At 35.4% G+C, this 22,976-nt stretch overlaps 1 protein-coding gene across 1 annotated transcript; it reads left to right on the top strand.

Annotated features, from left to right (window-relative positions):
• The first annotated feature begins 460 nt into the window (after positions 1–460).
• Positions 461–22,756, top strand: LOC129272307 (uncharacterized). Its single transcript, XM_054909457.2, has 4 exons — positions 461–959; positions 7,117–7,168; positions 15,155–15,242; positions 22,573–22,756. Exons 1-4 carry the CDS (start codon positions 708–710, stop codon positions 22,754–22,756), a joined length of 576 nt encoding a protein of 191 aa, XP_054765432.2. The 5' UTR covers positions 461–707.
• Positions 22,757–22,976: the final 220 nt, after the last annotated feature.

The raw sequence follows: 22,976 nt of genomic DNA on the forward strand, positions 1-22,976 counted from the left end.
TAACTCTGCAAAACAATGAAGGAAAAGAGGATGTAGGAGAGAGAGAGGGGGGGGGAGGGATGGTCTGTAAAAAAAAAAGAAATGAATGAAAGAAAGAATGAATAAAAAATATGGTGTGAAAAATGTTGAGGAGATTGATGTTAGTTGTCTACCAACCCCAGTCTTTTGTATGAATATTCCCATATTGATACAGGCGTACTGTTACTTGTTATCAAATATTCATGTGGAAACAACAGCTGTGCAGTACTCCGTGGTGTCTGTGGTGGTGAGGTACACAAATGATTACTCCTTTATTTGTAAAGGATTACATTATGAACAATGCTATATAGCCCCTCCCCCATTGTGTCCTGTGTTACTGATACACCTTTTACCCCAATTGGTCGGTTTAGTTCATGGCTATTAAAATGAGGGCTGATATGCAAATGGTTTTTGTGGAAAGGGACGGATGAGCTAGGCGATAGTCGTTGAGAAGCCCATGTGTGTGATGAGTGTGTCTCAACGATGGCGACGTGCTTCAGTAGCTGGTAGCCAAACTTATGCACACGTGTGCTTTTTGAGACCACATTGATTGCAGAAGTTCTCCCACCAGCAACGATCCGCTACCAGCTCCAGCTCGAGTGCCTGCCTCCGTTGGTGTTGCCGTCGTTGCTCCTTCCGTGGTTCCCCCTCTTCTCTCCGTCCGTACCACTTGTTGTTGTAGCCCGGCCATGTGGCAAACCACAGATCCCGCCTACTACCACACCGATCTGATTCCCATTCATCCCGTTCACCAGCCGGTCGGGAAAGACTGCAGTCTCTTAACACACCTACCAGCTGGAACCCCCGCTCTACCCCCCACGCAATCCCATCGGATGGTTAATATACCGGCAGGGACCGTGGATGGAGGACTTTTTATGGTGCCTTATCATACCATCCCTTCAACCCTCCCTCTCATGGTTCAACCCGCTTTGCCACAAACGGTGAGAGATGTCTACATGCAATCATTTCATTCTAAATTGAACTAGTTTCCGATCAGTTGCAAGTTAAGAATAAGTGCCCTAGTATTTTGCCAATCTGAATTGATGAGTTGACACCAATATTTGAGGAAATCAAGTGTCCAAAACGCGCTATGTGGGGTTCCCATGTTGTTTTGATATAAATGGTGGTATATGTGAAAACATGCCATATGGCAGTTTTACTGCAATAAACTACTGTTAAGTGTGAGCCTTATTTCATTCTCTCCAATCGGAAAGATATTCATATTACACGACGAGCACTGCTGATTGACAATGTTTCATTTTAAAGTACATGTGTATCTTACATTTTATTAGCAAATTTGTTTTCATTGCTTTATCAGTACACTGCATTTATTGGTTGAAATGTTTTGTGAATTCATCGTGTTGCAGATTAACACATTAAGATGAATAATAGTGTTAACAATTTTGATTTCAAGCAATGATCTAACATGCTCTTTGCAAATATTTAGCAACATTCCTAGGTTTTATCATGTAAAGAAAAAATTATACGAAAGTAGAGAAACAGCTACTGAAATATAGTTAACTTTAATGCAAGTTCACTTTTAAATTTGGAAGTAATTCATTTCTAAAGAAAAAAAATCCTAAAAAAAGAAGAAACGTGTATTATAGCTTCCACCTAACCCTTTCTTTCAGTTTGGTTTGTGTGAATATTTATGAAGTATTTTGTTCCATTGATATTTTCTCCATAAATTCAGTTGGAGAATCTCCTGTAATATTTACTTCCTGTACATACATTACTTGACCAACTTGTAGGGTATTATGTATTCAAAGACCGAGTATTAACATTTACGGATATTGATGTGCTATTAAATTCAAGTCCTAAATGTTGTACTTCGAAGAATTCCATGCATTATTTTCTGCTTCTCTGCACCCTGACCTTTTAATGGATGTTTTTTTATTTCAATATTTTCTTGTGTATTGTCTATCGTACAGTCCTCGTATTCCAAGCCAATGTTTGCAAATCTGCCTGTTTGTTTAACACGCCGTGTCAACAATGCAACACGTGTTCAATTTCTCATCTCTCTAGGAGAGTTCTATTTCACAGAGACAATGAAAGGTCTGATGCTTCCTCCCGTGTTTGGAGAGAGAACATCATCTTTATCGCTGATGTATCCATATCATTTTCAGTTTTATAAACTAGATAATGATGATATGATATTCCCCCTTTATTTAGTGCTTAATACATAAAAATGAAAGCACTTTTAAGATATGCGTCGAGGTTTATCCCAGTTGGTCTGATGCCAATTCGTCCAATTACCGACTCTTCTACTATCATTTGTTCTACCATCAGTTTGTCCACTATCCGCATGGTCTAATTGCCATTTCGTCCAGTCACCATTTTGACTGATAACCAGTTAGTACAATAGCCATTTAACTCCATATAGCATTTGGTCTAATTGGGCTAAGTGTTAATTGGGCAAAATGAATGAAAAGAAAATGGGTATTAGACCAAATGGTTATTAGACAAAATGGTCATAGATGAACTGGTGATTAGACAAAGTGATTATTAGACCAAACAGTTATTGAACCAATTTGTTGTTGGATGAAATGTTGGTGGACGGAATGGCAATAGACTAAATGAAGGTAGACCATGTGATGAGTGGTCGAATTAGCAGTTTACCTTCATGTTGTAGTACTCTTGTTACTGGATCCTGCCTTGCCCTCATGCAATAATATGAAGGGAAATGTTAAAGATATTCCTAAAGCAGGGTGCTACATAAGCACTTGCCCGATTGCCCAGGGCAAGTCAAAGTCAGGCAAGTGTTTTGAAGTAAAGACCAAAACTACTTGCCCGAATTGGGCAAGCAAAATTCTCACAGTACTAGTAGAATTACCAAAATTAGGGTCGATATGATATTTCGACCCTAAATTTAGTCATGGCGGACAAGATAAAATCACTTTGGAAAAAGAAATGCAAGAACAAGGTACATCAGTTCATGTCAAAAGAGGGGGGGGGAAGGTCAATGGTTGATAAAACTGCAATATTTTCGTTTGAAGAAGTAAAACTTTTGTTTTCAAGGATTTTTTCGGGCAAGCGAAATAGATTTTTGGGCAAGTATATTCCAACTATTTAAAAATTTACTTGCCCGACAGGGCGAGTGCTTCTAAAAAGTTATGTAGCACCCTGCTAAAGTTAGGCCTCTGTTTCACCAAACAGTTTATAAGTTACACTTTATGGTAAGTTGTTGAAATCGTGCAATTTTGCAGATTAGAGAAAACGTCTTCATTGACGATATATATCTATCAATATCGTTTTCAGTTAAATAAGATGTTGTTAAGATGAATTATTGTGAATCTTTTCCTAAAGCTTGGCCCCAGATTCATAAAAAAGTATAGACGGTATTAGCTGCTGAAATCCTGCAATTTTTTGCAGATATTTGGAGTGAACAATAATGAATCTTGAATACATGTATATTGGTTACATTGTCTGTTAAAGGCTGCCAAAATCATGCAGTTTTAATTTTTAAGTTTTTTTTTTCATATTGAAATTTTTGAAATAGTGTTCTGACCTAGACTTAATTGCCTTAATAATTACAGATGAGTAAAGTCCTGCTAGAAACTATTCTTGTTTTAATTTTCACACACATATTTGTGCAAATTTTGACTGTTTCGAACAATATGAATAAAGTTTGATTGTGCCCAGAGAGCATTGTTGCTCTTTGATTGATAGAGCAAATACATGTTCTAAATTTTCATTCATTTCCTGTCAGAATCATCTGTCTTAAATGCTACATTTGTTCAAAAAGCAATTTTTTTTTTCATTGTTTATCCAACAAAAATCTGTGATCATTGCCCCTTTGAATTCAACTTGAATGAAAAAGGAAAAGGTCATTTGACTTTCCATACTTGTACATAAGCAAGTTTATTTTTCTTTTTTTTCTTTCACTTTTTGAAACAATGCAATTAATGACAAATTTGCAATTGATTTCTAATCGATAGCAAAAAGGTTTATTGCAGCACCCCTAGTCTTTTGTTGAAAACAATTTTTAAAAAACTTTTTCAAACAATGTGCAATTAATGTCAATTTTGCAATTGATTTCTAATCGATAGCAAAAATGTTTATTGCAGCACTCCTAGTCTTGTTGAAAACAAGTTTTTTTAATTTTTATGCAGGGCCTATATGAAGTGAGTTTTTTCTCACTTTTTCAAACAATGTGCAATTAATGTCAAATGTGCGATTGATATTTCTAATCGATTGCAAATAGGTTTATTGCTGTACCCTTACATATAGTCTCTTGTTGAAAACAAGTTTGTTTTTCATGCAGGGCCTATATGAAGTGAGTTTTTTTTTTTTTACTTTTTCAACAATGTGCAATTTATGTCAAATATGCGATTGATATTTCTAATCGATTGCAAATAGGTTTATTGCTGTACCCTTACATGTAGTCTCTTGTTAAAAACAAGTTTGTTTTTCATGCAGGGCCTATATGAAGTGAGTTTTTTTTCTTCACTTTTTCAAACAATGTGCAATTAATGTCAAATATGCAATTGATATTTCTAATCGATTGCAAATAGGTTTATTGCTGTACCCTTACATGCAGTCTCTTGTTGAAAACAAGTTTGTTTTTTATGTAGGGCCTATATCAAGTGAGTTTTTTTTTCACTTTTTCAAACAATGTGCAATTAATGTCAAATATGCGATTGATATTTCTGATCGATTGCAAATAGGTTTATTGCTGTACCCTTACATGTAGTCTCTTGTTGAAAACAAGTTTGTTTTTTGTATGTAGGACCCACATGATTGGTATTTAGCTGATTGCATTGCTTTCTATATGGGCATGGAGGAATGAACTTAGCCGGTGATGGGCGCTCAAGCGCGTCAGCACGCTAGAAATAATGGATGTCAGCACTTAGTCATTTTTAATAAATTACGTGCTTTGTACGGGGATAGCCTAGGTGTGTTGTGGGAGGCTAGAGACTCATTCATTATTCATTCTAATGAATTAAGGAATTATCACAAAGCCATATCACCTCGAATCCACCCTCCCCCCCCCCACCCATTCTCTCTATCTCTCTCCCTCTCTCTCTTGATCTCTCTTCATTTGTGATTGCTATTTTGTAATGAAAAGAGAGAAAACAAAATCAGAATACTTTTTTTCATATTCTCCATATTGGTTGCTGTACACTGACTGAATTGCAATTTTTGTGTACAGATGAAAGCTTATTCAAGAGTGTTAATTGCAATTCCTTTGCTGTACTTGCTATGAAGGAATTCTCATCTTGCCATGTATGTTATGTTTAATCTTTTTTCCCCCTTTTTTCTTCTTGCTCGTTATTCCATACTTTGTGGGGGTAATTTGCCAATTCGTCCACTGCCAACTCGTCCACTTAACACATGGTCTACCTTCATTTAGTCTAATGACATTCCGTTCACCAACATTTCGTCTAACAACCATTTGGTCTAATAACCAGTTGGTCTAATACCAATTTTCTTTTCAATCATTTCGCCCAATTAACACTTTTCCAATTAGACCAAATGGTTTATGGACTAAATAGCTATTGGACCAACTGGTTATTAGACAAAGTGGTGAGTGGACGAAATGGCAATTAGACCATGTGGATAGTGGACTATAGTATAGACCAAATGATAGTAGTCGAATTGGTAATGAGACGAATTGGCATTAGACCAATTGGAAATAAACCTTTTGTGGGGTTTACCATGTGTTACCCATTGAACATGATTAATTTTGAACAGTATTATACATGTTTCCACATATATACAAATGTATACATGTATAAATGGGTAAAGAATATATTGTGACGAATGAGACCTGGGTGTATAAGGTATGCTGCAAATATGTGTTACAATCTTGTATTGGATTATGCTAGGTTTCCACTGCAAATCATTTAAACTTGATCTAACCTGGTGGGTGTTTCTTAAAGCTGTTCGTAAGTCAAGAGCGACTTTAAGAATGACTGGTGAACCTTTCTTACACGCTATTTATAATCACCAATGATGATTTAATGGAGAATAGCATTTACCACAAGAAGGGATCGCCAGTTGTTCTTAAAGTCACTCTTTACTTTCGAACAGCTTTATGAAACAGCCCCCTGCAAAAAATGATCTTGTGTATTGATCATCTTCGTTTGATCACATTTTGTCATTGATTTCCTACCATGCATGAAAGACAGGGTCCCGTCTTACAAAGAGTTACGATTGATCCAATCAATCGTAACTCTATGGAAATCCATCAGTGTCATAAATTTTTCTACAGGAAATTTGCACAATGTCCTTTGTAAACGAAGAGAAACACAGTGAATTTAAAAAAAAACAATGAATATACATCATAGCTAGAAAATATTTTGAACAAACTTGTATAATACTTGTTGACGTTGCTGGCCATCCATAGTTGCGATTGATCGGTCGCAACTCTTTGATAGACGGGGCCCAGAATTTTTGTACACATGTAAAAGTGTACATGGTTTGACACCATATTGAAACATATGTGCCTTCTGGAGAGTCTGTTCTTCATATTCACCACCATTGACATTCATTCATTTATCATTTTAGTTGTCAGGATCAAAAAGTACATTCATGCATGTATTGGTCCATTGAACTGTGCATCTACATGTAACAGTTCGCCTTTATTGCTATCCAACATTGTGCATTGTGGCTTAGTGGTACTGGTAGAGTGACTGCCTCTTGAAAGGGAGGTTGTGGATTCAATCCCAGGCCGAGTCATACTTTCATTCATTCAAAATTCAAAATGGTTTATTTAGATAAAAACTTCCATCGCAGCACAGAGCCAAATTACAAAAAGTTTTTACAATATAAAAGATTGAAATCATAAGGTATAAGCATAAAAGAAAATGGTGCCTTTTGCCTTCTTGCGATGCGCCTAGCATTTAGATTGGAGAAGGTTAATAATAACATTTTTTTTCTTTTTCAAGATTGATAATAACATTGTTATTCACTTCAGTTCAAAAACTACTATCAGGGGTCCCTGCATAACATAATAATGACACTATGTTATGCAGGGCTCGCTGGTAGAAGAGTTTCCTAACTGAAGCGGCTACCCTGGATAATGAAAAAAATTCTTGTGATTTATATTATTAATGTTTCAATCTCTTGGTTTATTCTTTTGATTCTATCTTCCAGCCTCTCAAAGTAAACTGGGCTACAACACAAGGTTCAAGAAAGGACACTACACGTGAGTATAATAAAAATAATGATAATAATTAGACTTATATCGCGCCAAATCCACTCTGTAGAGTGCTCAAGGCGCTTTTCGGGAAATTATAAAGGAAATTAAGAATTGAAGAGAAATGTTTTAAGGTATTGTTTGAAAGTTTCAGAGGTCATGCACTGTTTAATGTTTTCAGGGTGGCTATTCCATAACTTGGAGGATGAGTGAACAAATGATCTTCCCCCCCCCCCCAGGTTTTTGGAAACTTTAGGGGTAACGAGAGAACTGGAAGAGGAGGAACGTAAGGATCTTGAAGGGGTATAACTTTTGATAAGTGAAATGAGGTACTGGGGAGAAGAGCCATGGACACAGTGGAAAGTTAATAACAAAATATTGAACATAATACATTGTTTTACAGGGAGCCAATGTAAGGATCTTAAAATAGGAGTAATGTGAGTATCAAAAATCTTGTCAGGGCCCCTTGACACAAAGCTCAGTGGATCAATCATAAGGGTGCTTTTTACGATTAATTGCATTACTAGTTTTTTTTTATGAAAAACGAGCACATCTCCTCCATTCTACGATCTCTCCATTGGCTTCCGGTACGCTCTCGCATAACTTTCAAGATTCTTCTCATTGTACACAAAATTAATCATAATATGGCACCCAAGTATCTCCAAGACCTAGTCTCCCTTGGTTCCTCCTCTTCAGTCAGATCCCTCCACTCATCTTTTTCATCTTTTCTTAAACCACGGCCCTCGCACGAAGACCAGATATGGTGATCGTGCCTTTTCTGTTATTGCCCCTGCCCTGTGGAACAAGCTCCCTCCCAACCCATATTCAAAATGCTCCCTCTGTTGAAATGTTTTCCAATCCTCATTTCACATGGTAAGGTCAAAGGTCATTTTCAGGTCAACATTAAAGTTTACATGCAAGACTCTTATGACACATAACTCTGTAACCGTTCGACCAAACTTGGGTTGTCGGTGTACTTAGGAGACCTGCATGTTATTGTGTTCAGAGGTCACATGTTATGGTCAAAGTTCATTTTTAGGTCAACATTAAAGTTTATAGGCAAGACTCTTATGACGAGTGTTATTCCATCCCAGTCATTTCACATTGAAGTTTTGATACAATTCTGTTGCGTGCCCTCGCAAATCACAATATTTTCGGTTATTTTCATAAGTGGGCGAGACACAAAATCGCTTATTCCTTGTATACATTAGTCAGCCCATCTGTGCGATTTGAAATACCCGTGTAAAGTGCCCTACAAATGCTATAATTATGAATAAGGCCCATGTGACAAACTTTTGTCAGATTGAACAGACTAAGTAAAATATGGATGAAATTAATGTTAACATTTAGAAAGTTGGATTGTTTTTAGGAGGCAAAGTGGTCTATATTGTTTGTTTATTGTTCAACCCGGTGTAAAAAGAATTCACAACTTAATTTGCTATAAAAAAAATAAAAAAAACTTGCTAAAAATCAATAAACGTAAGATTTTTTAAAGGTCTTACGAAGAACCTTAATTATGGATAAAGCTGAAATAATCTTGACAAATTTTTATTTCAGTTGGGAGCTGACTGCTAATTCTCATTTTTTGTGGGTCAGAAAAATGAATCAAATAACTTGGGGATAATTTTTGCTGAAGAAAATTTCCAGTTCAAAAGGCTAATGCAATTTTTGGTAAAACCTCATGAATTAATAAATGTTCTATGACTACCTGTATTTTTTTAGTTTAAATGAGTAGAAAGAAAAACTGTAAATCTAAGATATTGTGTCATTCTTTCCATCACCATAGAGATAAAAGTACAATAGGCTTAAATAGACCAAATGGATGATAAATGTACAGACTACATGTATTGGGACAAATGTAGAACCCTTCTCCTGCTATTCCTGCGTAAAACATAGGAGTTATACATGTATGCCTTCATCATGTACCAAATCATTGACTTTCACATGTCGGTACATTTGATGTAAATTTCTTGGGGAAAATGGCCAAGATGGAGAAACGCAGGCTTTCAGGATTAACAAATTCATAGGAAATCGTGACTAAAATGTCAGCTGATCTTGCGAACATATTAGTTTTATGCCAACACTTGAAATCGACTTTCAAGGCCAAAAACCTCCAAACAACAAATTAATATGAATTATAAATCTAGCTAGTGTATCTTGGATGTGAAGGAAGTTTGACATTTTGGAAGTTGAGCTTAACTTTGGAAAGGAGAAATACATATAAACAGGCAATATGGAATTAAAGTCACCCATTTATTATTTCTTTATAATAATTTCTCTTACGAATATGAAATGTTTTGATTTTTCCTCATAATGTGAAACATTATGTTTCTTGTGAACATTTGGAATGGCCATGTGACCCATTTGGGATTTAATCAAGAGCTACCTTATTGCCAAATCTACAAAATTTGAATATCTTTGCGTGTACTTCATATGATAAAATATAAAATAGTGTGTGACACCGCTAGCTCTCATTTTTATACAAGCGGTGTTGTGCATAAATATTCATGAAAATAAGTGATAACCGGTGTACCACGTCAGACCAAAAGACGTAAAAAGATGGGAGTTGCTGCTACCCTGTTTGGGATTAAAGGGATAGAGCCTCGTCGATCTGGCGCTGCACAGCGGCTGCTGGGCCCATGATCAACGGGGCAAAACAAATTTTCGGAGTATTTCATTTCTGGTGTCTATTTTGAACAATAAAATATGGATTTTCCATTTTCGTAATAAAAATGCTCCAACTTTCTCTTTATTTGTGATTTTGATATAATTTTTATTGTTATGCCTTTTTAATATTTCCCTATTTATTCAAATTAGTTTGTTGTTGCGGCGGACTTGACCTTGACAACACTGTTTCACCTTGCTTGGAAAGCAAATTCTGCTTTCAAGTTTGGCTTTGCCTCTGAAATAGTACATGGTGCTCTGTTGAATGCTATGACGTGACCTTATGGGGCATTCAAACTCATGTAGCATTGCGTACCAGCACAACTCACTTCCCTTTCCCCGCTTTGTCTATCAAACGTTTACAAAGCTTGTTTGCAATCTGTGCTGCTTTGATTTATGGTAATATAATACTCGCTTTCCTCGTCTGATATAGTAAAAGCAGCTACACTTGTACCAGTATTATTCTTGTTTGGTACACTGCATGATTTTGAACTGGTTGGAGATGTGTATTTTTGGAAATACGGTCCTTACGTTGCATTATGAGTAAACCACAGATTTAGGTTTCGTTCTACAGTGATACGTGTCTCGAGACAGTTCATCTGTGTCTCATGGCTGGGTCTCGGATGCAAATGTCTCGGTCTTGCTTTCTGTCTCATAAGGAAATGTCTCGTGTATCAGAGACTGAGACATTGGAGAGATAAAGAGCTCAATTGTGACAAGTTAATCTCACTGAGTTTCTTCAATTTGTCATCACTGTTGGGTGTCTTGTCTCAAGACAGTGATTGGTTGTCTCATGGCTCTGTCTCAAATGCTCATGTCTCAGTCTCGCTCTATGTCTCTCTTTATATTTATATGTATCAGAGACCGAGACGTCGGTGAGACTCTGAAAAAAATCCCAATTTCGACGAGTTGATCTCATTTCTTTACTTCATTCTATGATCAGTGTTGAGTATCTTGATACATTGATTATGTGTCTCATGTCTCGTCTCAGTTTTTTGTCTCTGTCTTGCTTGCCACTGTCTCTGTCTCAGTAATCAATGTCTTGAGCCCCTTTCATAAACCTATCCTCCAATTAGCCGCCTAATAGTAATGCGGATAATTCAATAAAAATTGCGTTCACAAACTCCGAAAATTATCCGCATTATTTTTACGAGAGCCCGTCCTGAAAAAGGCGGATAATCGTCATGACAACTGGACACGCCCCCTCCGATGCGGTTGTGTTGGAAAAGGGTGACCTTGTGACCGCACCATGGCAATTATCCGCATTATTTGGAAATACGTTCATAAACTCAAAATCTTGTCCAGATTGCAGCATCAAAATACTAGTAATGCGGATAACTCTGGTCCTCCTCCGATTTTACGACCAAGTTATGCTGCTATTAGCCGCATAATTGGGTTTATGAAAGGGGTATTGGACTCTTGTCTCGTCTGAGTCTGAGACTGTCTCAGACCTAGCAACAATTTTTTTGCCCTGAATCAGATATCAAGGTTTTTTTTAGACTAAAGAAAATTGCACAATTTCCCAATTTTGGGGACTATAGTTTAAATTTATGAATAAATGATACATAAGATTTGAATCACACTTTCCATGTTAATTCGAAGCTCAAAGCTCTTCCGATCAAACTCGAGAAAGAAAAAATTACAGATTCAAAATTGAATGATGGATGTCCGTCAAAAAGCATTCATAACAGGTTGATCATTCTTTGGATAGTATTCCTTTTTGGGCCTGTTGCATAAAATTTAAATCACAAATTCAAATATCAAATGTTGTAACATATTTTCATCTAATCAGAAGCCTGCACCTGGGACTTGTGTTTGAAAATTTGAGACTTTCAAGTGGAAAAATTTATCACGATATCTATGACCGAATATATACAATTCATGAAATCTTGGTTCTGTGGTAAAAAAACAAACTCATCTGGATTGTTTCTGTCACTTGCAAGTTTTGTGCATAGTCTGAAACACGTGTTTCATTCGACATTCATTTCCCAGGACTTTTGGCCATTTCATAATGGACTTGCAAGTTGCAACTGTTTTAACTTTGCCATAATGGCAACAGGTCTCAGCAGCCAATCATAATCAAGGTTACCATGGTAGTTGCCATAATGGCAAAGTTACGACAGTTGCAAGTCCTATGAAACGGGCCCTTTATCTGTATTCTTCTGAAATGGCTCAGCAACTGAATGTGGAGTATTGCAGCTCATGTTTGATGTATTATGTTTGGCATTTTATCTCTCCATCTGAAAAGTTAAACTGTTGCTTAGCTTTGATGTTGCCTCATTTAACCAAAAGGAAGTATGATAGAACTTGTAGGAATAGCATCAGGAGGGAAAAGGGTTTCCCCCCATATTGTATGCCACTTTTTTTTATTGATGCTGGGTATAGTTTTACTGGCTTTTATGCTGATATTACCACTTTATTGAAAGATGGGTGATGAAAAATGCACAAACTTATCTCCTGTTTCCAAGGAAATAGCATGTATCCCAGTGAATAAATTCATAAACATGCCAAAAACGAGCCTATTACAAGCACAACATCGCTAGTAAGCTATTTTACTCGTACTCCAGCAGATATACAGTGCGTCCCAGAAAAAAGGAAACCGGGATTCCCACTTTTTTCTTTAAAGACAAATTATGATATTTCATTTACATCATCATACAATTCAATTATTCCCTATGTTTTGATACCTAATATGTGACGAACACTTCACGCATTAATGAGCAAGACGAGTTTGAAATCTTAATGTCAAAATCTGGTTGCGTAGAAAAATTTGAGAAGATTGGTTTGTGATACGACAACTGTGCTTATTCGACGATTGGCACATTAGCATTTCTTTTGTATTCTTTTAAGTTTCTCTCACTGATCCCTGAAATGAGAGTGGATTCAGATTAACTGCGCAAATCTTTCCTGATAGGCCTCAATACTTATTGTTAGTAATCTGCCATGCGTGAATGATTTGCTAAGCTGGTCTCAAATTAAAGATGAGATTCCACTCTTACCATATGTATCAAATTTATAGTAAAAACTTGTTTAATGATTGTGAAATCTATCTCTGAAAACGGGTTTCCTTTTTTGTGGGACGCACTGTATACATCTGGAAGAAATTTACAGGTACTTGAAGGAAGAGTTGAATTAATAAAATGGTAGATTTTAGTGTGTGTGTGTGGAGATATTAAAGGAGAATGAAACTCTTGGAGCACGTTAGCTTTTGTGAAAGCAGAAAAATCAAAGAATAAGATCAACAAAAGTTTGAGTAAAATAGGACTAGCAATAGAAGAGTTATGAGCATTTGAATGTCGAGATCACTAATGCTATGGAGATCCTCCCATTGGCAATGCGACCAAGATCTATGATGTCACAGATGAACAACTCTTCCCTTTTGGACACTGAAAATATACCCCAAAACATCGCTTTTTGCTCATTCTAATCATATGACAAACGATTCATCAATGATAATAATGTTGTGAAACCTCTGTACTTGTCCTCTCATAAAGAGAACACCTCACATTGTGATAGACTCTATAAAAGTGAGAATATAAGTGAAATAAGTACTAAAGTAATGAGGGAGTTGTACGTGTGTGACATCACAGATCTTGGTCGCATTGCCAATGGGAGGATCTACATGGCATTAGTGATCTCAATATTCAAATGCTCATAACTTTCTTATCATTCATTCAATCTTCCTTAAACTTTCAACAATATGTTTCTTTGATTTTTCTCTTTGATATGGATTCAGCTGGTTTCAAGGGTTTCATTCTCCTTTAAGAGCTAAGAGCTTCATATTTTAAGTGATGTAAACGTTCTCAATATTTGATCGAGCAGCAGCTTTTTAAACAGATTTTAGTTTTTTTTTAAACCCAGATGTTGCAAGGTCAATCCAAGCCATCTCCCACCAAGCACAAAACATCATGGATTTAACTGAAAATAATATTTGTAGGATTTATTTCAGTTTTATTCAAAGGTGTCCTTCACTTTGAGGTCAAATCATTATGATTGAACAGAGTTTTAAAAAAAAGCGAACAAGAAAATAAAATGAAAGTTTCAGTGATATGTGATGAAAAAATTGTACTAAAAAAATTTCATGGTTGCAATAACTTTAAAAATAGTTAAAAGAAATTTGGTGAGACTGAGTCAACATGGCTGTGATACTACATGGTTGGTGATCAGTCGCATAATGATGATGACCAATCAAGATCAACGTTAGATGCATGTTTTGTCTTTAGAAATTACCAGCAACCAATCAGAAGAGTCCTTTCAATCAATTATAAGCCATTGTGTGATTGGGTGCCTTTTGATATCACAAGCCAATATTTTGTTTTGTCTATAAAGCATGAAATGTTCATTTTGATTTGAAAAAATAACATGATTTATTTAAACATATGCCGTTTTGACGCATCATGGACTGCTTCTGCCAACATTAACTTCACAAGGAAGTACCGGTAGCGCTTGCGTAGCATGCACTTGACAATTTCACATTTTGGGGGGAAAATCGAACGAAGTTGGCGCCACGTCCTAAGTTTTCTTCTGAATTTCAACAACATAAGCAGGAAATTCATCTGGTATAAAGGTGGCTTTATTGTGGAATACAAGAGTATTGAACTGCATTCCCCCCACCCCCACCCCCAAGAAAAGAGTTGAAAACATGGAAGAAAATGGTTATTTGAAAGTGCACCCCACCAAAAGTTGATTTGAATAAAAAGAGAAAAATCCAACAAGCACAACATTGAAAATTTCATCATTGTCAAGTGAAAATCGGATTAATTCTCCCTGAATGTGTGGAATAGCATTGTTTAATACTATTCGGTCCTTAGGGTTAAATCTGTAAAAAATGAAATATTGTATAATTCAAACAATAAAAAAACAAAAGAAATAGTGAGTGATGGACATCATCGGCTCTCTCATTTGCATGTCACTGAGTTGTGCATATAACTGTTTTGTGAAAAATAATAGAAATTTTGAAATGTCATAACTTTCTTATTTTACATCCGATTTTGATCAAATTTTCAGCATTATGCTAGTTTGATTTTTCTCTTTTTATTCGAATCAACATTTTTCTGGGGTGGAATTGAACTTTAATGGTGCATGTACCTGTACATGTATTTCTTATTAGGGCTTCATGCTTCCATCATGAAGTTTTCATAGTCAACAATAAAACAAAACAATCCTCACTTTTGTAAAAAAAAAAAAAATCTGTAATTCCTGCTTTAGTTAATGAGCTGTAATCAAATAAATACAGTTTTCTGCTTGATTTCTTTGTGATTGTGAGATATGGATTGGATGCCTTTCAAATCTTTTATGATTTTTTTAATTATATTTTTGTTATCATTTCAGACCATCATCATGTGTTTGTTGGGGACCTTGTTCAAGAGATGAAAACACCTGAACTCCGAAAACTTTTTGATGAATTTGGAAGTATCACGTAAGTAATCTCTCTCCGATCTACACGATGTCCTACAAAGCTTCCACAATATTACCAAAATTTGAAGGAAGAAAAGTTAATTTTAAGTTTACTCAGACAGATAAATTGTTCCTTAAACAGCAGTATCCATAGCCAGGGATTTTTTTTTTATAATGATGAATATAAATCAATTTATAATAATTATGAAATAAAATTTTGTTTACAATTTTTTTTTTTTTTTTTTTAACTACTTGCTTACTTGTGTGAATTATGAATGCATAATATAATATGCTTTTTGGCTTTATAAGAAAGATGAATATGATTATTGCATGAGAGTTAATCGAAGAGTGCACAGCCCCAAGTAGTTTATGATTATTATCATTCCTTCATTCTTTTTTTTTCATCTTATGATTTCTATTTTAATTTTGAGTTGATCATTTTTTGTAAATATAAGTCTTTTTTGTTCACAACACCTGTCTTGAAATCAGACTGTATGATATACACCTGCCTACACAAGTTCCTTGTCATGTACAGTATGTTTATTTTCTATGATTTTCTGACCGCTGACCTATGCAGCGATACATTCAATCAACTTTCTTTTAATATATATATAACAAATAATCATGAACCGTAATACAAACACAAAACATGGTCACTTTGGGAGGAGCATCCAGTTTTCACTGTTTCTCACTTATTTAAAGCCTACCCACTGCACGTCACAGATCAGTGAATTTGACCTAGATAGTAAGAGTCAATTTGCATAGTAAGTAATACACACGTGCAATCCAGACAAAAAAATAATACAATAGTGCTCAGGTGCTAAAAAAAAAAGAACCCCGGTAAATTCTCCCCTTTCACTGTTACGTTATAGCTCATCCAATGTTGCAGATTGAGGCAGTAGGTTGTAAAAATTATCTCCCGCAAAAAAAAAATTATAATAGAATTGGGGGGGGGGGGGGGCTTGGTGCAACCCAGAAAAGAGAAAGTAGTAGAATCATAATTAAGATCTCTTAAAAATTGCGCTCTGTTGATTTTCAATGTCCGTAGTTCTGCTTGATTGCATTTTTAAAGTGCATTGCTTTCTGCCTTTGAGATATGCTTATCTTTATGTCCGACAAATTAAGAATCTCTTGAATCCAGCAACAGTGATTTGAAGTTAACCTCTTTGTAGGATGAAGAGTGAGGATAGATCAGAGCCCCGGGGGCTACTTTAATACATTGACGAGTGGATACCATGCGCGACCAAAAAAAACAAGTAAAAAGGATGTCTTTTTCAAGATAGGGTATGTACGTTACGTACGTGACGTAATAAGGGTGTCAAAAACACTAATGAAACAAGGGTATCTATTTCGCTAAGAAAGCTACGTGTTTATGGTCAAATTTCAGAGGGTATAAAAAAATAAGACAAATGTGTTAAACGTGTTAAGAGTACGATTTGCGCGAGGTGTGGGGGGTGGGGCCGAACTAAACCCAATAATGTAGGCCTAGGTAAAGGTAAAACGGACGACCGTGACATGACAATTCAAATATCACTGTACTTGTTTAGGGGTTCAATTCAGGGAATACTTGCTAAGAGTATTGTTTTGTTTCCAATTTCTGTTAGGGTAGGGTTTCACACGCCAATACTTATTAAGGGGTGCATTTTCAGAATGTGGACCATACTTGTTTAGGGTGCTTTTCGAGACCCCATGGTCAAGCATGGTATCCACTCGTCAATGGAATTGCCCCCCCCCCCCCCCCGGATCAGAGCCTTATGCAAAAAGTAGATCGGTTGAGATAATATGGCATGAATAAGCCAATAAAATTCTTACTGTTGTATTGTTACCGTCTAGTAGATACATGTAATATAGTTCAGTGGATTTTAGATGTTTTGGTTAAGATCAGTTTCTTTAATTGGCAAGGCATGAATTATTATTTTTTTAGGTACTCTCTATCAATGTGTCTCAGTAGGCCTCTATGTTTTGATTCATTTATCCTATTCTTTTCACCACATGTAAGTGGGAGAAAGTTGCGAAAAGATGAAAGCGAGATTGTTCCGAGGCTGGCCTTCAGGCCACATCTTGTCGGCTTTGGCCTGAGCCTTGGCCTTGATTTTGGTTTGAGTCGTGTGTATGATTATAAAGTCTCTGGGAGAAAAATTTATTAAGTCTTGGAATGCCCGCCCTTGGATCCATTCTTATTATGAGATAGTTCTTATTCCAATTGATCCAATGGGTGATTTCAAGTCCGGTGTTGACATTGGTGTTGGTGTTGGAATTTGGATTGATTCCCCCAGCACCAAAATCTATTTGGATTGATTCCCCTAGCTCCAAAATATATCCTGAGTTTGTAAAACTGATCCAGGGTACCGTAACACAAAGGTTAGCGATTAATCGTACACTTGATTTTCACGATTGATTGTGTATTGTAGTCAATGGAATCAATCGTAGAAAAGTTTTTCTACGATCATTGCTAAGCTTTGTGTTACAGGCCCCAGATCACATTATTGACATCCCAAAAACTAGTGAGTGACTTTTCAGGACCATCTTCATCTTATGTTTGGTGTTATACATGTACTCTTGTAAAAATTGACCCAACACCAACAGGTCAACACTGAACTTGAAATCACCCAATGCCAACAGGTCAACACTGAACTTGAAATCACCCAATGCCTAGATCAACTAAACACGAGTGTTAGGTAAATTCATTTGGTGGCCTATCAATTTGGTCTATTTCTATTTTTGGGGGGACCACTCATTAAGTGATCAACATTGCACTCAAGAGGACTAAACTAATGATTAATTGTCTCAAGATGAAATTGAATTGAATTGAATTGAATTAAATTGAATTTTATTACCAAATATCACTGTCAGGTACAATGAAATGGATTAGTACATCACATAAAAATAAACAAAACATTTGGTAATTGGAGCTAACATTATAGCAAGATGCTAACTCTATGATAAACGGCTCGTGCCACCATATCATTATTGCGTATACCCGACCATTCGAGAAAAGAGCCACCTTAATTCCCGAAATGCCTGTTCCAGTTTACTTGACCATTCAAGAATTTTGCTGTAATTTTCACAAAACATCAGGTAAACTGGACCCGACTTTTTGGAAAATTAGGCTGCCCTTTTCTTGAATAGTCGGATGAAATGGACCCGAAGTTTCAGAAATAAATTTAGGAGGCCCTTTTCTTGAATGGACTGGTTTCGCGATAACCCGACCCGACGAGACAACCAGGTGTGATGACACAAGCCATGATAAACTTCAATCCAATCGTCACTTCCTAGTTTCGTCTCATGTCCATTTGCTCTATAGCCAAGTAGGCCAAGTGGCATCGGTTACAAAGAGCTGCGATTGATCCAATCAATTTCACTATTGAATTCCATCAACTTCATAAACATTGTTACGGGGAATGGAAAACAAAGAGAAGTACATAGATTTGTCAAGACAATGTGTGTAATAGTATACATGTACATCATATAATTTTCTTTAAAAATTGATCGGATGTATGCATTGCTGGATTTCCAGAGTTGTGATTGATCCGATCAATCGCAACTCTTTGTAAGAAGGGCCCCTGATTCCTGATGATTTGTTAGCCTTGTCATGGCACATGTTTAATGTCTCATACATCATACTTTAAACAAACGAAAGCTGATGTTTATGAAAAAAAACGTGAACTGCTCTGTCAATACGATCACTAAAAAAGTAAGTTTTGGCACAGATTTTTCTAATTATCTCTCTTGATCTCTCGTATTTTCAAATTTATAAATTCAAATGTGAATTTCCTTTCCTCCACCACTCTCAATTAGGGACAATATTCATATTTAATTAGTTTATTGCAAGAACTTTCTTCTATTATAATTTATAGTAGGGCTGAGTCAAAACATTGAAATCCTGTTCAAACGACCGTTAAAAGCATAAAATGTTTACCTACTTTGACAACTGCTTATATATATATATAGATCTAGTGCCTAGGGGGAAAAAATCTTTCCAAAAAGTTGCTGAAAAGAAATTTCACATTTTACATCTTTATATTCATGGAACGGCCATCTACTTTCCTTATTTCCTTTAAATTGTTTTGATTTAGTTGGAAACTACTGAAAAAATGAAGAATAGTCACCTCTTTCCTGACTCTAAAAGACTGTTTTATGATGTTTAATTTGGTAAATATTGTAGTCTCCTCTCACCCTGTTTCATCCCTCAACATAAAGCAATTCTTTTTATAGGGTTGGTGTCCCTGCATTTTTATTTTTCAAGTCCTTTTCTTTTTTGGGACAGTGTCAGAATAAAGCCCCTTTCACAATTGACGGTGTGACTTACATGTACAACCGTTGTGATTGTGTGCAACAAATATTGTGATCGCAAACGGTCGCACGAGCAATTGTAAAAGCCCCTTAGGAGACCAACAGGATAAAAAGTCAGAACCAGTTTAACTCTAAAAAATTGAGGACAAGCGTCGCCCTTGTGGAACATGCTATTACAGTGTTATCCTAGCGACTGTGCAATGTAATATTGAATAGCTTTTTGGCAGACAAGGATGAAAAATTGTTGATGGTGTCTACCGTATGTAAGGGAGAAAAATTGGTAACATTTCTACTTTGAGAACCAGAAAAAAAGTACACTATTTCAGTTAAAGTGCATAGATGGATGCATTATATGTAAGTGAAGGTTTGATGAAAAGCACGCAGTAGAAAAACCTTCATGTGAATTTGCTTTCAACAATTGGCAATGTTCTTAATTTTTTCATTTTGCAAATTACATTTTTTTCGCTCTTCTTAAATGGATTATGAAATAAAATACAACCTTTAGCTTTGAACAGTGAAAAATTGGTTTGTCATTTTGATTGAAGTAAAGTAAGAAATGCTTCTGAGACTTTTTTGCTTTGAATAAAGCAAAAAAATATATAGGTTGAATTAATTACTAGACGTGACTCTACCTTATAACTGAAATGCTGTGCTATAGTGTGTTTAAAGAGCTACTCAATGCTCAAAATATTTTGATTTTGATAAATTGAGTCAAATTAAATGAGTGAAATTGAAATTTTGTAAAAATAAGATGAAATCAGTTATACAAAATTAGGGAAATTAGTGCAGTTTTTTTTATTTCACCCCTTTTGAAATAAAATGTGCTATGAATGACATCATAAATATGCAACAAGCAAACTAATGGTATAATCCCCCACCTGTTTTTTCTGTAGATTCGACAATGAATCCCATTTTCTCTTTCAAGAATGTAAACACAGAATTGACATCTGGTTAAATGTGTAGGTAATAATATGATATTTTATTGCAAGGGAAATTTTTAGAGCAAAGTTTTCTTATAATGAAATAGAGAAGAAATGTTGGCAGATGTCAGCATCTTGCGTGCATATTTACAAGAACATTCACATAGTATTAAAGAAAATGTAGAACTTGAAAATTCAATAGCTTTCATTATATTTCATCTGATTTCTTATTGAAATTTTCAGTGAAGCAAACACTTCATTTTCATAACTTGCCATACATGTATAGGCATATCTCTCTATGATTGGTAATATCATGATTAATTTCAAAGAACATTACCAAATTTAATAATAAATTTTGTTTGAAATCATCAATAGCAATAAAAAAATTTTTTGAAGTTTTGTCGTAAAATTGAATAAAAAACACACAATATCGTATGAACTGAAAACTCTGTATATTATTAATGATAGACCGTGCTGTGTGCAAAAGATATAATCTTGATATGACAAGGGGGGGGGGGGCATGGGCTGGTTTACATGTATATCACCTTGTTGGGATGGTGAAGCTATAAAATCTCAGGTATTAAGTTTTCCTTCCAGTTCTCATATACTTCTTGATCATTTTGTGCTCAAAGTTTACCTGTATTATGTTTGCACTATTCCACAAATTTTACCCCCTGCCATAATGAAATATTTTTGGAAAATGAAAAAAAAAATGTTTTAGATGTTTGTCTTGTGTTATCCATATCCATATTGCTTATTTTTGTTTAATGAGCCATATGATTTGTGGTGGCTCTTTGTTATAGTAGTTTATTGGCCAATGCATGCTGTGCATGGTAGCTCCGTAATTGATAGGTTTGTAGAAAAAATATGCTTTATTATTCATCTATTCCAATTGCTTTTTTTTTTTCATTTGTGATTATATAGCTCACAACTTCACACTAATACCAGATAAGTTAAATTTATAATCCGCTATTCTCCAGAAGGCAGACCCAGTACGAATTGCATTTTTATGAAATAATAATAACTCATTGTATTATTTTACCATGATAAAATGTGCTTCAAGGGAGATGTGTATACTGTTCTTCATTTATGTTTTATTAACACACATTCCATGTACATGTACATTAAGAAATGAAATGTTTTTCATTGTTTATTTTACCCCCTCTGCTGTTTTTATTATTATTATTTTTTTATTCATCAACACAGTACATGTACGTAGTTTTTAGATCCCAAGAAAAAAAAAAACCTTCCCAAATTCACAGATTTTTTCCACACCTTTGATTTTTGTGTTCTAATTTTAGTGTGATGTGTACCAGTTTTTAGTAGTTCTTTATTTATACATCTGAGCAAATTTTCTGTCGGTTTCCGAATTTTCAGTGGTGCAGCCCGTCAGGCTTGGTGGACAAAGTGAAAGGGCCTTCCGAGAAAAATAAAGCGAGCCACGTATGACTTCTCAATATTTGTTTCTATCTTATTCACGTATTATTTGACTTGGTTTTTCTCTTTTTTATTGCGACTGTTTGGTCTTGGCAGTGTTTGATGAAAAGGAATATTTTTTTTATGTTCATGATTGATAAGATAGGGTAGCATTAAGAAAAGAACGAGGTTTGAATCGTAGTAAACAGTGCTGCAAGAGTTTTTTTTTAATCAAAGACCTGATTTTGAGGGAAGAAATTGATGCAATGCATGCAGTGCCATGGAGATGACCCAATTCAACAAAATTGACTTTAATTCTAAAAAAAAATGATGCCTTTGAAGAGTGCTATGTGCAATGCCACGAAAACCTCACCCAAAAAAGAAGAAGAAAGAGAATAGAAAACAGAGGACATTGAAATAAAATATTTATAATGAGGGAGACATAAATACTCATCGAATTGTTCAAAATGTCAGTGTACAAAACGTGAACGGTAAGCACAACCTTCATATGATCAAGTCTATAAAGAAGTAATTTTCATAAGGAAAAGAGAGACATTAAAGTTGACTTTCAAGACCCTAGGTTTACATACATGAATGTGTACATTTTTTTTTATTGATCTTCATTTATTTTTTTAAAGGGATTGTTTACTTTTTTTATTTACTTTGAAGCAAGAAGGAAGAGCCCAAGTTAATGTTCCGGATGTTGGTGTGTTTGTTTTTCAGAGATGCTCGGGTTGTACGAGATCCAGAGACTGGGAAATCTAGATGCTATGGATTTGTATCATTTGAACGCGAAGAGGTAAGGAGGAATATTAACAATGCAGAGCTAACAAAGCATACCATATGGGCACTAGTATTCAACCCGGCACAATTCAATCTATTTGGAGAAATTCCCCCAAATATTTAGAAATAGCGAATTTATCTTTATTTCATACCTTTGTTACTTACAGGGTAATCTGTCGTCGGTATTTTCTTTATCAATCTGTCGACTGTATGCGCGGAGGATCGAATTATGCGGTGCTGACCTTTTGCACTGAATTGCACTAGTATTCAACCTAGTGATGATAGATAGCAGATCTCAAAATGGTTTAGATTGCTCAACTAGATCTAGATCTAGATCTATGTAA

The sequence above is a fragment of the Lytechinus pictus genome, chromosome 12 (genome assembly GCF_037042905.1).
Source record: "Lytechinus pictus isolate F3 Inbred chromosome 12, Lp3.0, whole genome shotgun sequence".
NCBI classification, from domain to species: Eukaryota; Metazoa; Echinodermata; class Echinoidea; order Temnopleuroida; family Toxopneustidae; genus Lytechinus; species Lytechinus pictus.